We start from the raw sequence: 16,035 nt of genomic DNA on the forward strand, positions 1-16,035 counted from the left end.
ACGTCATCACAATACCTTACAAATTACTTTCGATATGATTCGAATTCCTGTAGTTCTTTGACGCTACAAAACATGACATACACTATGCGACACGTACGTATAAACAGGTTAAACAGATTCTGCAGCGGCAAGAACCTCGCATGATGGGCTGACATCGGCAGTGACCACGACCTTGTTACGACTGCACCGGCCCTTTCGCGGCCTGTTTTTGCACCATTTTGACTGCACTGTTTGTTCAACCAATTTACAAGACCTAATAGACGATCATACTTTGTGGGATCACTTGTGTTGTTCACATGCGTCATACATCCGTCAAGATATAACCCCTTGGAGCCCAACGCATATACGACACACAGGGAAGCACAGAAACGCGGAAACATGTGCCTTGCCTGCGGTAATGATCAGATCACACCTGAAATATTATAGAAAACTTTTCATGCGAATCCACGAATGGCGGTCGCCACCCTAGCTTTATTGCTATGTAAATTGATAGTTTGTACGAGATGTTGAAATTCAAATCGATTGAAAACTTACAGAATTATATCACGATAGAATTTCGTCCAGCCGCTAGAACTTATATTAGGCGTCGATGGTGAAAATGTTTCTAGCCGCATTTGCCAAATTCAATTCAATAAATAAACTTGATTCGATTTTCCCGAGTAAGAGAGACCCATAAATCAATCCCACACACGATCATCGTGTGTGGGATTGATTTCATATTGAAACGTTCAACAAAATCCGAGGTAAAAAATAATGCAGCGACGTTTGACGCAGAAACAGAAGGGGATGCGAGATGGTGAACGATAATACTTCACTAACAATTAGGTCATGTCCAGAACCAAAGCTCGTATGGAACTACGTTCGATACCACGCGAAGGTCTACGGTATGGTTCCACTTTGCATTATCGGCATAGCTCTGAACGCGATCACCATCGTTATATTGGGTCGTCTGCGTAGGGGGCGCACCGTTCCGTTAACGCGCGGTGGAGCCTGGCTATCGTCAAGATAAACAAGCTGCCTTTAGAAACGCTGAGATACATAGCATTTCACATCGTCTACGGTCGTTACGTGTTTTGCCAACATCCTCGCCAGATGTTTCCGCGCATGTGCCATGCGTTACGGATATACCAAACGACACCCTTCTCTTCACGCGTAACTGGGTGACTGTTTTAATTCAAATCGTGCGCTTATTCATCATAGTTTTCCCATTGATAGCTCAGATTGTGATCATACCGCGCCGTATGATTGTATTTTGTGCATCGATGTATTTTTGACGTACAATATTTGTGAATGGTCGATCCATATGCCAATATACATGTACATTACCAACGGGTGCATTAGCCTGGACAAAACGATACCGACAAAAATTATTACGGCAATCGCAAAATATTCTTCACTGTAGTACCCATCGTGCTGACCGCGACGTCGAATACGATCTTGTTAATTTGGCTCGCTGTTGATAGGAGGTCATTTATTAGGGTTTTCTGTTACTTCACAGAAAACCCTATTGAGATTCGCGTGTTTCTTGTTAGGGTTTATGCTGCCTTCGCAGAAACCCTATTGTAATTCTACTGATTATTATTAGGATTTCTGCTGCCTTCGCAGAAACCCTATTGTATTCCTGCTGATTATTATTAGGGTTTCTGCTGCTTTCGCAGAAACCCTATTGTACTTCTGTTGATTGGGTTTTCTGTTTCTTCACAGAAAACCCTATTGAAATTCGCGTGATTATTATTTTTTTTTTCCCTTTTCCACATAGTTTTTGTTAAAAGAGTAAAGGCTTCCTTACCTTACCGCTGTCGCCGATACAATCCGTATGATGTCCTTCAGCTCACTTCAATCTCCAAATACTGCATGGGAATTTTGATAAATCCACGTTATAAAGGCACTGTCGAGCCGTAAACATCGGAAATTTGGCTCCATTCAATTAGTAGCCATGTTGTGTTTTCTTACCGATATTTCTCTCTTCTTTTCAAGGAAGAGCTATCGAATTATTCCCTCTCTTCTCCACAATCAATTTCAAAGTCAATTTTATGAATTTATTGCTCAGCGGGTCCGAGTCCAAGAGTTTACGAGTCCGGCGTTCGCGTGTCTGACAGGTTTACGGGCATTTGTTTGTTACCTCTTTAATATTTTTGATTTCTTGTTATTCCGGTTATTTTATTTAAGTATATTGCTGATCAGTTCATGTAACCAAAAGCGTCAATAAACAGACTTTGAATTGATCAAGTTTAAATCAAGGTCGTTAAGTCGCGGAAGGCTACTAGAATTACGTTCGTCTTCGTCTTCGTCTCAGAGAGAAAACAAACGACAGAAAAGTATCAGGTGATTATCAGGGCTGCCAACCCTCCCGAATTATTCGGAATCCTCCCGATTTGCGTGAAGAAATTCCGACGATACGATCGGGTATACAAAATTCCGACTTTTTTTTTCTTTTTCGGCGATGTCCGATTTTCCACCCGCCAGCGCGTTGTAACACAATATGATGATTTGGTAGAACAGAATTGAATAGGTGGGGAATTTATATGCACGCCCGCGGTGGATGAGTGCGTGGCTATATACTGTGTACGTGGGTCAGGCGATAAACAGCGCTTACTAGCGCGCGCGTGCGTGCGTGTGTGTGTATGAGAGTAGCTGTGTTATTGATTTTATCTACGCATGGCGTACGATTATTTCGTAGTAGGAGAGCAGCTTTTTAATTTGTTTCAAGAATAAAAATAAAGTTCATTCGTTTTAAAATACGTTGTTTTCAATCATTTTTGTGAAAATATTATGACATGTGGCAAAATGTGATTGTTATTGTCAAATTGCTCCGCATCGTTTCGGAGAAGAATCGGTTTACTGCGGTAATTAGCTCGTTTTCGCAGCGCGATTAGCATTCGAAGATCCGGGTTAGATTTCAACGTGTGGACTCTTTGAAATGTTTCGGTAAGCAATTGCTTTGCTAGTTTGAACCTTAATGTTGTCACTCTTGTGTTAGTTTGATTTAAAAAGATAATTTAAGATGCTTTTGAGCAGTGCATCTCAAAGTAAACTTTTAGTTCGCATATTTGGCTGATGGCAGCACCATCGAGTAGCATGTAGATTTAGAGACTTTTTACTGTTTGTATCTTTCAGTTCTGTACGTGGAGTCTCTCTTGGACAGTATCATGGAATTGATGCTGGAAATGGATATATTCGCATGACAGCTGTATAGTGTTATGTAATTCGTTTGACAATTTATGCCAGTTTTATGTTCTTATTTTTAGTCTATTGTATATTTTTGATAAACACAGTTTATTTTTTTCTTTCATAAAATAATAAAGAAAAAATACATTCTGTAGAATTTGCTGATTTTTTATTTTGCTAATAATTCCATATTTTCATATCCAGCTTTCATATATTACACGTGAAAGGTATTCCTAATTGAAAGCAAAATATTCCTACTTGGAAAAGTCACAATTTCTTCGGTTTCGATATATTCCTATTGAAACCTTCAATATTCCTAATTAATCTGCCATTCATCCCTAAATGGAATTTTGAAAGGTTGGCAGCCCTGGATTATCGATAGCCTACAACGGTACACACAGTTGACAAACAGTGTTAGGCCTGTGCCGGTTGGTGCGTACTGGGACTAAATATACTGGTTGGTCAGTTGGTTCGGTTGTGAAGTGTGGAAGCTAAGATTATAAGAAAGCCTACCGGTATTTATTTGTCTATAGGCCTATTATATAAAGCCAATACCATTTTAAGTACGTAGTTGTTAACCGCACGTGACTGTACGGTGATCTCCACAGGTTAACCGCGTACGTGAGGTCCCTACTAAGTCTATAATGCCATACGTGAGTTCCTAGTAGCCAATACCATTTTAAGTACGAAATTGTAACGCGTACGTGACTGTACGGTGATATCCACAGGTTAACCGTACGTGAGTTCCCTACTTACGCCGTTTGGGTTTGGGTTAGGTGAGGCTAGGCTATTTGTAAATCAAATTTCATCCATCCACCAGTTACGTTCTGTGGCACAGTGGGTAAATCACTGGACTACTACTGGTTTTTTTTTCGTTTGGTTTCGAATCCCAATATTGCAAGTCTGAGCGTCAACGTACTCACATATGGCTAACCTGTAGAAAACACCGTACAGTCACGTACAGGTAACAACAGCGTTTTAAGTATTAAGTGAGTACGACAAGCCTACCATGCCTATGTACTACAAACACAACATTTTCCCTCTCGTCGGCCCTACAGTGATGTTACTATAACTGGTGCCATTATAATATGGATAGGATTTGGTCAGGACTAGCCTAAAGTCTAATTCAGTCTATGTACTAATTCACTCGATAGGCCTATTTTTAAAACAATACAGTGAAATATTCACACGCAGAAAGGCTAATTGATTTGAGCCATGTGATTAAGTTTGGCCAGGCCTTCTCTGACCTGCTGACATTATTAGTCAAACAAAAACGTTCATGTGGTCACGGCTTGTATACCAGAAATCATTGTAGGCCTGTACATTTTGCTGTTCGTAGGTTTGGTATACCGATTTCTCCATTCTGACTGATAAGTGTACGGTACAGCTGTACGCATTATACAATTGTTTCAATGGGATTAGGGCCTATTGATTGGGCTTATTATTTCCTGCTTTAGAATACTGAAATAAACCTAATGTTCATTCAAATATCCAACATCGTTGAAAGTTTGATTACTGTATACATGTACTGTAGGTTTTCATGTTGTATGAATATTTTGCAGTTCAAATGGGTATGATGCTGATTCCAATGTCAAACGCATGAAGTTAGATGGTCAAGGACCGTCCACACCAAGATATCTCTCTTCGACCGATGTTGTACCATAGAAGATCTTATTCTTTTAACTCAGGGAAAGTGATTCAACACGATCGACATAACACTGGAATAGGTTTGCAGTATCTAACGGTTCATTTCATTTAGTCCTATGTACTTTTTAGCCAATTTGGATTTGATTGTAATTGAAACTCTGGAACTGTTAACAAAAGACAAGTTGAAAAAACACAAGTTATGCTTGATTCTCATGTTCAAATTTAATTCAAATTCAAATTTATTTTATTACATCATATTTACAAAGCATATCATTGGTTCATACAGTAATAGAAATTAGGACAGAACAAATATTATTACAGAATTTCCCAAAAGGCAATGAATTTCTATAACTAAATGAACATTATTTTTCTAATAACTCGGAACAAGAGTGACTCTCCTGTTTATTAGGAAACACACGCAACTAGTGGAATAGGTTTGATTTACACACATGTTGCAGGTATCAATTGTTTATCACTATAATATTTGTAATCCATAAAAGCCAAAATCAACATCAGCCGGAAACCCAGACCAGATCAATTCATAATTTATTGATTGAATCTACACTACAATATATGTAGTGTAGATTCATTAACTTCTTAAATCTATTCTAAATCATAGTACGTTCTTATCTGTAAATTCACTCAATCTATCGACCGGTTCCTGAACTTCGCTGAAAAAGCTGAATCACTGAAACGCTGAAACGCTGAAATAAAAACGCTTAAATTTCAGGGAATTTCCGAAAAACGCCGAAATTTCAGGGAGTTCCCGAAAAACGCTGAAATCGTCCTAGGTACCGACAATACACGTTTTGAAATATTTTCCGGGCCGGTGTCCGCTGCCGAGCTCTGAACCGTGTTTTAGTCTCTACCTTCGGTTACAGAGACAAGCATGGACAGTATGTGTGGAGTATACTTCTGGAGGGCTACTTGTTGGACAAATTAATTCGCTTGAAATCCGGATTTTTAATGCATACAGGCAGCGTAATGAGGAAAACCCATTCACAAACCGTGCAAGCCAACTTAAACACTATGCTCAATATTCCCTGCAAGACGCAAAATATCTTATTTCAACGTTCATGTATTAAACATGGAGCAACTTTTCTTTTGTCTACACGTTGATGGGCGACGAACTATGGTATTCTCTGAAGGAGGTAGATTAAATTTGACAGCTAGTTATATAAATGATGCAGCTTTTGGACAAAAGGGATCTAACTAAATTTCTTTTTAAATCACTGTGGAATGGAATGGAATGGATTGACGCCAACGGCATGCAGTAGGCCCCTACGTATGCGTCATACTGATTAGCGTCAACCAATTAATCTAAATCGGGCAAACCATTCAACAACTATGAATAAGTTATTTGCTGTGGTGTGATAATAATTAGTTTTTTTTGAAGAAATGACATACCAACTATTAGAAAAATGTACCGATTCTTATTTTTAGACTACTACTGAATCTATAAAAGGAGGAGTCATAGACAAAGTTGATTTGCTTAGCTGGAGACACTTCTTGTCAAGTACATCATCTCAATTACTGGGTGTTTTGTAAGTTTAATTTCAGTATTTATTCTCTGCTGTTCCCTCGGACCTCAGTGCTTTCAAACTAGGCCCAAACCCATAGGCTATATAGTCCAGGGTCTATTAGCGACTACTTTTTTATTTCCTACTTAAATGCACCTTTTTCTATTTCAGACTCAGGCTTAGAATGTGCAAATTTTTTGAGATACTGAGAAATCAGCTGGCACCAGTAAACTTCAACTGCGAAATTTGCAGCAGGATAGCTGAACGACACAATTTTTAAAAATAAAATGGCTGTTCGAATGCTATTTCAATAATAACTTGATTCGACCAGAGAGAAATAAGTCAATTGTGGATGTACAGTACACCCACTTTTCTTCCCTGTTTCCTGGTACCAAATTTTTAGTCTTAAGCTAAGCGATATTCTAAGGTATGCAAGTGGATTTCATTAGAATATGAAGCAATGGAACCAGAATTCTAGCCCGAGTTAAGCGAACTATTGATTCTGATATAATGTAAGAACTGATTTCCTTTGTGTACTCTTGCAGAATGTCATCCTCCCCCGGCAGGGATTCGAACCTGATGGCATCGAGATTGCCACGGCACGAAACCCTGCCATTATCGACCGTGTGCGCAGATACATGCGCAGTTCAGATGATGTGATATTTAGCCAATCAGAAATCCCGTTTTATTTTAGCCCGGGTTTTCCCATTTATAGTTCTTCCTTGAAATTTGCCTCAACGATTATACACCGAGCAATCTGATTGGTGCCGCCAGTTTTTGTTCAGAAAGCTGCGCATGTACCTGCGCACCCGGTCTACTGATGCAGGGGTTCGTGCCGTGGCGATGCCATCAGGTTCGAGTCCCTGCAGAGGGAGAATGGCAGAATGTGTTATGTATTATTTCAAGCTGTTAAATAATATAGTTAGACAAACGTCCAATTATTGAATCTTTCTTGTTGACTCGTTTAATTTTGTGAGTTTAGAGTTCCAGTCAATCCACAATGTGCAGTGCCTAGCCTTCATCTACACTAAAGCCATGCCTGTGTATGGGAAAATGTCGTTCGACTCCTATAAGCCAGACAAATCAAAGCATGCAATACATTGCAGATAGTAGTCTCCGGCAAGTTGAAAGAGAAAGTAAACCAGGTTTTACCCCGTACCCTACCCGGGAACAAAGACACTTAAAGACTCCTTCCTCCTTGTAGAAATTGTAGAAATATGGCACCCAAACGTATCAATGCTAAATACAGTATACTATGACGGTTGAACCTTTATTAACGAATTTCAATGACACCGAAAATAGAATCAAAATAATCATAAGTTCCATGCTAGTGTAAACGCCTTCCCTGTTAGACTACGAACGACGAAACGACTGTATTAGAAGACGTCTAGTTTATTTCTCACCCACAGTACAGGGCTCAACAGTATAAATACTTGTGTTCAATGATGTGTAAATCACAAACTGCTTTAACATATAAAAGAGAATTCATGCTTGAAATGGTATACACTGAATACAGTTAAATCCAGATTACAGCATTACAGTATTCACTATTATAGTATTCACATCCTCCCGCCGCCAAATGGCAGTGTTTTAATACATATAAGAAGATTTTCAATTGGTCTTCATTAAAATTCAAGTATTCGTATACAGCATATTACAACATCATACATACTTACAATTACATAATAGTTACAATATAAATTTTTCGTGAACCTCATTGATTACTCATTATCCTCCCGCCCCGCCAAAGTAGCGATCTTTCTACGAGCATCAATTGCAGCACGCCGTATTGGCCGTACGAAGGAATTAGTATCAATTGAAGAGTCATCGATTTCCTTATCAGGAACCGGAAGAGTAGAACATAAAATTTCCAATGGAAATAATTTAGATATTGGTCGTGATGTAAAACCTGAAGAAGTTTTCAATGAAACTGACCTAACCAAACCATCACAACCCTTATGCAGCTCTGTTATAATCCCCAATCGCCACTTTGTACGAGGTCCCTCATCGTGAATTTGAACTACTTCACCTATCACCGGAGGGTTGAAACCACGACCTTTGGTTCTATGAAAATCTCGTAAACTCAATAAATACTCATTCTTCCAACGTTTCCAAACACCATTAAGTAATGTTGATAGAAATTTTAATCTATCAACCAACATAGAACGATCAACAATAAAATCGGGGTCTAATAAATCTTGGAAACGTCAGGATGAGGTAAAGTTGTTAATTTATGACCACACAAAAACATAGATGGAGTTAACGGCTCTGGGTCTCCAATTTCTGTTGAAACGTATGTAATTGGTCGGTCATTTAAATGAGCCTCTATATCAATCAACAATGTATTCAGTTCATCGAAAGTGATCGAAGCTCTACCTAACACTTTCTTCAAACAGTTTTTAACAAGACCAACGATTCTTTCATAGAATCCACCGTGCCAGGGGGCACGTTTAGGTATGAATTGCCACATTATCCCGCGATCTGCCGAAAAGCGAGATACTTCTTCTGATGAGAATAATTTTTTAAGGATCTCATTTGCACAAGTGAAAGTTGAAGCGTTGTCCGAAATTAGGCGTTTAGGTAGAGATCGTCTAGCCACAAACCTTCTCAACGCTAACAAAAATTGCTCAGTTGTTAGGTCACGAACCAGCTCTAAATGAACTGCGCGGGTGACTGCACACGTGAACAAACAGACATGACATTTTCGATCACCATTTTGAGATTTAACAGTCATTGGACCAAGGTAGTCCACACCCGTAAAATGAAAACAATTAGATTGCGTAACTCGACTAATTGGTAACGGAGGTGGATTCGGCAAGAAAAATGGTCGTCAATGTACTTTACGACAAACCACACACCTCATCAGATAACGTTTAACAAGTTGTCTGATTTGAGGAATCCAATACTTCTCACGAATTTTGCAAATTGTAGAGCTCAAACCGTCATGTAAGTTGTCGAAATGAGCACGACGGATAAATAATTTCGTTAAATCATGATACTTAGGGAGAAGTATTGGATCCTTCGCAGTATCCGGTATCGGTGCGTTTCCGAAACGCCCGTGACAACGAATTATATCATTTCTATCTATGTACAGTTGTAACTGATTAATGATAGGTAAGCGGTGTGAACCGTTTTTATTACATATTAACTGTTCTCTAATTTCCGAAAACTGCTCAAATTGCATGGCTTTAACTATCTTAATATCTGCATTCTCAATTTCTTCAGCCGTAACTGAAGATGTAACACGTTCGCTCACTGCTGCACGGCAGTTAGATATAAATCGATAAACTAATGCTGTAACTCGTAAAAGTTTCGTCAAAGACGAATGTTCTCTAGCAAATAAAAAGTCGAGCATATGACTCCTATCTTCTGAAACAGGAGATTTAAGATTTTGCTCTCCTATTGTTGATGATGAATGAAGCGCCAGAAGTGATAGTGATGTAACCTTGATGTAACCTCTAGACCTTGACAATATCAGTGTACTTTCAGTACCACACTTAAGATACGAGACGGCACCGTATGCCATCTTGCTGGCATCCGCAAATGTATGCAGTTCTATCCTATCTGAATCCCTGTTATGAAAGTAACATCTTGGAATATGAAAATCAGAAACTACATTTAATTCGGATGCTATTTGCTTCCATTGTTGACACAGATCAGAAGGCAATGGCGTATCCCAATCAAAGTTTTGTCTCCACAAATTTTGAGCGAAAATCTTTGCCTTTATAGTCAATGGAGTAATCAAACCTAAAGGATCGTAGATTTTTGACAAGTTCTGGATAACTACCCTCTTAGTTAAAGGCACATAAGGATCAATAAATTTTGGTTTTAGAGATACAGTGTCTCGATCTGTGTCCCAACGAATGCCAAGCGAGTCTATAGTCAAAGAATTCTCTAAGACGCCATCTATACCGGCGAGCTTGCGAATTTCTTCGCTATTTGACGACCAAGGTCTTAAATTGAATCTGCCGTCAGCTAGTATCTTACGTGACTGTGTGTAGTAAGTTTTGGCGTCAGCTTCAGAAGGAACTGAAGTCAAAACGTTATCAACGTAAATGTTCTTACTTAAATTAGAAGAAGTCTCATTACGATTCTGTTTCAGATGATGCAGTACTGTGCTATTCAAAATGAAAGGAGATGAAGTTGCTCCAAATAGCACTCTTTTGAAACGGTATATTTCAAATTTTGAATTTGCATCATCTGCATTACTAAGCCAGAAAAATCTAGTCGCATCCCTGTCTTTCGGATGTAAGCCAATCTGCAAAAAAGCCTTCTCTATGTCGGCGGCCAATCCGACGTCAAAGAAACGGAATCTCAATAGAATTGATGTCAATTCATTTAATAAAGAAGGGCCCGAATCAAGACAATCATTAAGGCTAGGATTATCCGAAGTCCGAAAACCGCAATCGAAAACGATCCGAATTGGCGTGGTTTTTGAATCTCGAAAGACAGGGTGATGCGCCAAATAGTGGATTCTATCAGACTTTGATAATTCAGAATCTGACACTTTCTCGATAAACCCTTTCTCTAATTGATCAGAGATTATGTTAGAATACACTCTCAGCATATCTGGAGTTCTCGCTAAACGTTGCAAAGTACCACGAGTACGGTTTGTGACTGCATTGTAATTGGTTGGCAGAGGAGGATGATCCTCTCGCCACGGAAACTTTGCTTGGTACCTGTTATCCCTTTCTTTATCGATATAGTTTGAACAGTAATTATCAAGAAATTTCTGATCGGAATCATGTGTACACTCTGGCATTATACCTATAGACTCTAATGACCAAAAATCCGATGAATCAGGTTGAGAAGTAAGATTGATTAAAACATTAATCGAATGAAATAAAGAAAGGTCAACAGGGCCAGCAATCAAATAACCTAATTTAGATTTTAGAGCAATCGGGCCAGATTTCGTTCGAATAATTTCATCACAAATGAACTGATAATAGAAATCTGCACCGATGAGTAACTCAACCTCAAAATTCTCAGAATGATCGATAGAATGGGCTAACGTAAGCCCTTTAAATTCGGGTATTTCAACAGTACTAGCAGGTACCAATAGTGGTTCAGTAATCTCGTCTATCACTAAAGCTTGAATAGTAACAGTCGAGCCATCTATGCAATGGACACGAATATCAACAACATCAAAATATCGTATCTGAGAGTTAGAACTAAATGCCGAAACTTTCAAACTATAACGAGCGTAGATTTCTAAATCTAATGAGTCTACAACCTTCCTAGATACAAACGTTCTTTGTGACCCGTCGTCAAACAAAATATTACAAATTTTAGATTCATTTTGACCTGCAATTCTAGCTACTGCTGTTTTCAACAAAACAGAACTAGCCTGAACTGAATGATTATTTGAACTCTCATATACCGATGAATCTGTACAATTATAGTGATTGACTGACAGTGTAGGTTGTTTCGGTTCGGTTTGGGTGATGATTGTAGAATCACCTGGCGCATCTCTAGACTCCGGTAGAACTATATTACCGTAATTCGAAGGTTTGATTTCTGGAGTAGGAGAAATGATACCTTGTGTACGTAGTTGATGAGTTTTCTCTCGAGTAAAACATAGACTTGAGTGATGTTTCTTCGAACAAAAACGGCAGCGGCCAGATGATTTACAATCTTTCACTGGGTGATCACCCAAACAGTTGAAACACCTCCTTGCTTCTCTAACTAATTTCAACCTCTGTTGAATATCGGTGACAGTAGGGCAATCTGAAGAAAAATGTGCAGAATTAGTACAGAAAATACAAAACTTTCGTTTCTCTCTTGAAAATCTCTGACTTTGATAAGTCTTTCTGGGATTCACTGACTTGGCGTTTGTCAGTAACGAGGTAACATCAGCGTCACATGCAAGCTTAGAAGAGGAAACTTCATTGAATTTATCGCACGATTCGAATATTTGTAACTCCTCTAATATGGCACAACGAAGTTCATCTAATGACCAATCGGAATGTAACTTGTTACACGAACGGGCGATTGTTCGACGAAAATTTAGCGGCAATTTTTCCAACATAATTGGCACTAATAACGAGCCATACGAGGATGGTGATCTACCGACGGACTCCAGATGACGAATATAACTTTCGGTTTGATCATAGAAATGTCTCAGTGATACATGATCGTTGGATGGAGGAGATATTTCTAATAAAGCACGTAAATAACCTTGTTCAATTTTCTGAGACTGGCCGAATCGCTGCTTCAGTAATTTAATGGCTGTACGATAATTCTCTTCGGTTAATGGTAACCCGTCTATACAGCCTTTTGCTTCTCCTAATAACTGACATTTCAAATATGCAAATTTTTCGACATCAGAGAATGAACTGCTACTATGTACTGCAGCGTCAAACAGACCCCAGAAGGTTTGCCAGTTCAAAATATTCCCGTCAAACTTGGGTAATTGTAATTTCGGTAATGTCGATTTTTGAATATCAGATGTATACCTTTTCGGAGTAGATTCAGTTTTCGTGAGTTTTTCTATTCCTTTTGAGTATGTCATTATTTCTCCAAATAAACCAGATAAATACGTCTCACCTTCCATCACGTGCGACGTTATATCTTCATCGGACTCCAGAAGTTCAAGTAACTGTGCGTCGATGTTTTCCAGTTGCATCAATTTCCGCTTGAGAGTTTCTAATGCAATGGTTGCTTTCAGGACATCTTGTTTTTCGACGTGGGTTTTCACATCCCCTAGAATTTTTGTCGCCACTCCACGGTTTGCCGTTCTGCTGGCTTTCTGCTTTTTCAAAGAATCAGACATCTCGGATTCAGACTCGGATTTCACGTAGCAGTTTTCTCAGTTCTACAACTCTACGGCTCGAGGGACCATGTAAACGCCTTCCCTGTTAGACTACGAACGACGAAACGACTGTATTAGAAGACGTCTAGTTTATTTCTCACCCACAGTACAAGGCTCAACAGTATAAATACTTGTGTTCAATGATGTGTAAATCACAAACTGCTTTAACATATAAAAGAGAATTCATGCTTGAAATGGTATACACTGAATACAGTTAAATCCAGATTACAGCATTACAGTATTCACTATTATAGTATTCACAGCTAGCACTTAATTTGGGTTATCAGGTTCAGCCTAACTGTACTTTCATTCAGCTACTACTTGTATGAGACTTGGCAATGATAAGTTGCAAGAAATCACCAAACATAAAAAAGAATATTTTGAATTAATATTACTGTAATTAAGAATTTATTCAAATGAAGTGATAACTTCTTTGTTAGATCGTACCGGTATATGCACAGATAGTGCCAGTATATGCACATAAAACAAAAAAAAACACATCTAACAATCCACGCAATCCGCAATCGATCAAGTCGAACATGACGACGACCTTAAGGCATGTCTCTGTAACCGAAGGTAGAGCATAAAACACGGTTCAGGACTCGTCAGCGGACACCAGCCCGGAAAAAAATTCAAAACGTGTATTGTCGGTACCTAGCACGATTTCAGCGTTTTTCGGGAATTCCCTGAAATTTCGGCGTTTTTTGGAAATTCCCTGAAATTTCGGCGTTTTTATTTCAGCGTTTCAGCTTTTCAGTGTTTCAGCTTTTTCAGCGAAGTTCAGGAACCGATCTATCGACCCAGCATGTGCTTAAAGATGAGCTCTTAATAGGACAGATCCATTTTTAAGGATGGTGATAATACAGTATCATGATGTTTGAATGCCAAAATAAATGCCTGGTCAAATAAATCAATATTTGTGATTGTACGTCCGCGAAAGATCGGTTTCAAAGCTGAATCATATTTGATGTTTACACAGCATATTAGGTTCGAATCTGTCAATGCATTTTATTCTATGTATCGATATTTCAATTTACTACAATTCCCATCATTCTGAATGGCTTTGCAGAAAACCCGTCATCGCTGCTTAGCAGCTATACTTATTATTATCATTATTTTTATTTTTATTATTATAATTATGCTTTCCTCTGGTTGCCCTGCTGTTATTTTACATCAGTTTATATATGTTTGTGTGAATCAAATTAATCATCTATTGTCATTTTGTCTGGTATTTATTTATTGATGTAAATTATTAAGGAAATGAATAAATACATCTAAATCTAAAAATCTTTTTCACATTGGATCGTACTGAAAGGATACAACTGCAATTTACTTTAATAATAATTTATTTTTCATTTAACTACATTTCCACGAATAATCACAATACAGAAAAATGTAAAGTAAAGTTAAATGAAGGTAACAGGGAGAACCTTAGGGGCTGTACAGGTCACTGCACCTAGGTGCCTAGAGTGCAAGAGTGCAAGTGCGGCGAATTGAGTAGATAGTAATAACAATAGTAATAATAATAATAATGATAATAATAATAATTATTATTATTATAGTAAAGTATTACTGTAATAGAACGAACAAAAGTCCACAAAAATATCAGTTGAATAAATAAAAAAACAAAGAACAAAAAAAAAATAAATAAAACGAAAAAGTCAAATAGTGATATGAATAAATCATAATTGAATAAGACGGAAAAATTACAAGGGACATTTAGCTTGCCCTTGTGAAAAAACTAGTACTTTGTAAACGCCTGAGTTTTGACCCTACTGATTAAAGAATGTAATGATGGCGCAGACTTGATATTGTTTTGTTGAATCTGCCATAACAGAGGCACTCTGGTGAGAAATGATTGGTTAAAAATATGCGATTTGTGGGGATGAATTCTTGGGTAGTGTCTACTTCTTGTATTATAATTGTGACTAAATGAATTTGTGTTCAAAAGAGCTAAGATGGGCTCTGGAAGAGTTTTTTTTAGCAAAACCATATCCTACTTTGAGGAGTTCGAGTGTAATCATGTCTTCAAATTTCAAAATCTTGTATTTACGAAAGAGGGGGGATGATGGTGCATTGAATCTTGCTCCATCAATGGCTCGGACAGCTTTTTTTGTAAGGTGTTGACAGTTTTTAGATTTGCTTTGGAAATTAAAGGACCCCACAGCGATAAACAATATGAAAGATGCGAATTAATATATCTAGAATAAAGTAATCGTTTAGAACACAATGGTAAAAGGTTTTTGACTGATTTCAATAAATAGATGTTTTTGTTTAGTTTTGAACACAATGATTTAATATGACTGTCGAATGACAATTTATTGTCAACAATAAGACCTAGAAATTTATTGGATTGTACAGAATCAATTTTACTCTCTCCAAATTTTATGTTGGGATTAACGATGGTGCAATTTCTTGGTTTAACAAAGAGTCCAGCAGTTTTTGAAATGTTTAACGTTAATTTATTTGCCATAAACCATTCAATAACAACTGCAGATTCGGCGTTAATATTCTTTGAAATTGTTTCGATATTTTTGCCGCTAATTGTCAGGGTCGAATCATCGGCAAACAAAATACCTTTACAAAATTCTAGGTTTTTACATAGGTCATTAGTGTACAACAAAAAAGTAAGGGTCCAAGCACTGAGTCCTGAGGGACCCCATAATCTACTATGCAAGTATCGGAGTTGTAATTATTATAACTCGTATACATCTTACGGTCCGTTAAATAACTGGTGAACAATTTCAATGCAATCCCACGGACACCATAATGCTGGAGTATTGCAATTAAAATATCTGTATCCAAGGAGTCGAAAGCTTTCGATAGATCAAGAAATACCCCAATTGTTGAATTTGAATTATCTAATCCTCTAATGCAGTTCCCTAGAAA

General features: G+C 37.9%; 1 protein-coding gene across 1 annotated transcript; it reads right to left on the minus strand.

Moving 5' to 3' along the window:
- Nucleotides 1–9,165: 9,165 nt before the first annotated feature.
- Nucleotides 9,166–13,107, minus strand: LOC141906276 (uncharacterized). The gene has a single exon (XM_074795519.1). It carries the CDS (start codon nucleotides 13,105–13,107, stop codon nucleotides 9,166–9,168), a length of 3,942 nt encoding a protein of 1,313 aa, XP_074651620.1.
- Between the last annotated feature and the right edge of the window lie 2,928 nt (nucleotides 13,108–16,035).

Source organism: Tubulanus polymorphus, chromosome 5, assembly GCF_964204645.1.
Source record: "Tubulanus polymorphus chromosome 5, tnTubPoly1.2, whole genome shotgun sequence".
NCBI classification, from domain to species: domain Eukaryota; kingdom Metazoa; phylum Nemertea; class Palaeonemertea; order Tubulaniformes; family Tubulanidae; genus Tubulanus; species Tubulanus polymorphus.

Excerpts from the sequence above, each read along its gene's own strand:
- LOC141906276 (XM_074795519.1), bottom strand. The coding sequence starts at position 13,107 with ATGTCTGATTCTTTGAAAAAGCAGAAAGCCAGCAGAACGGCAAACCGT.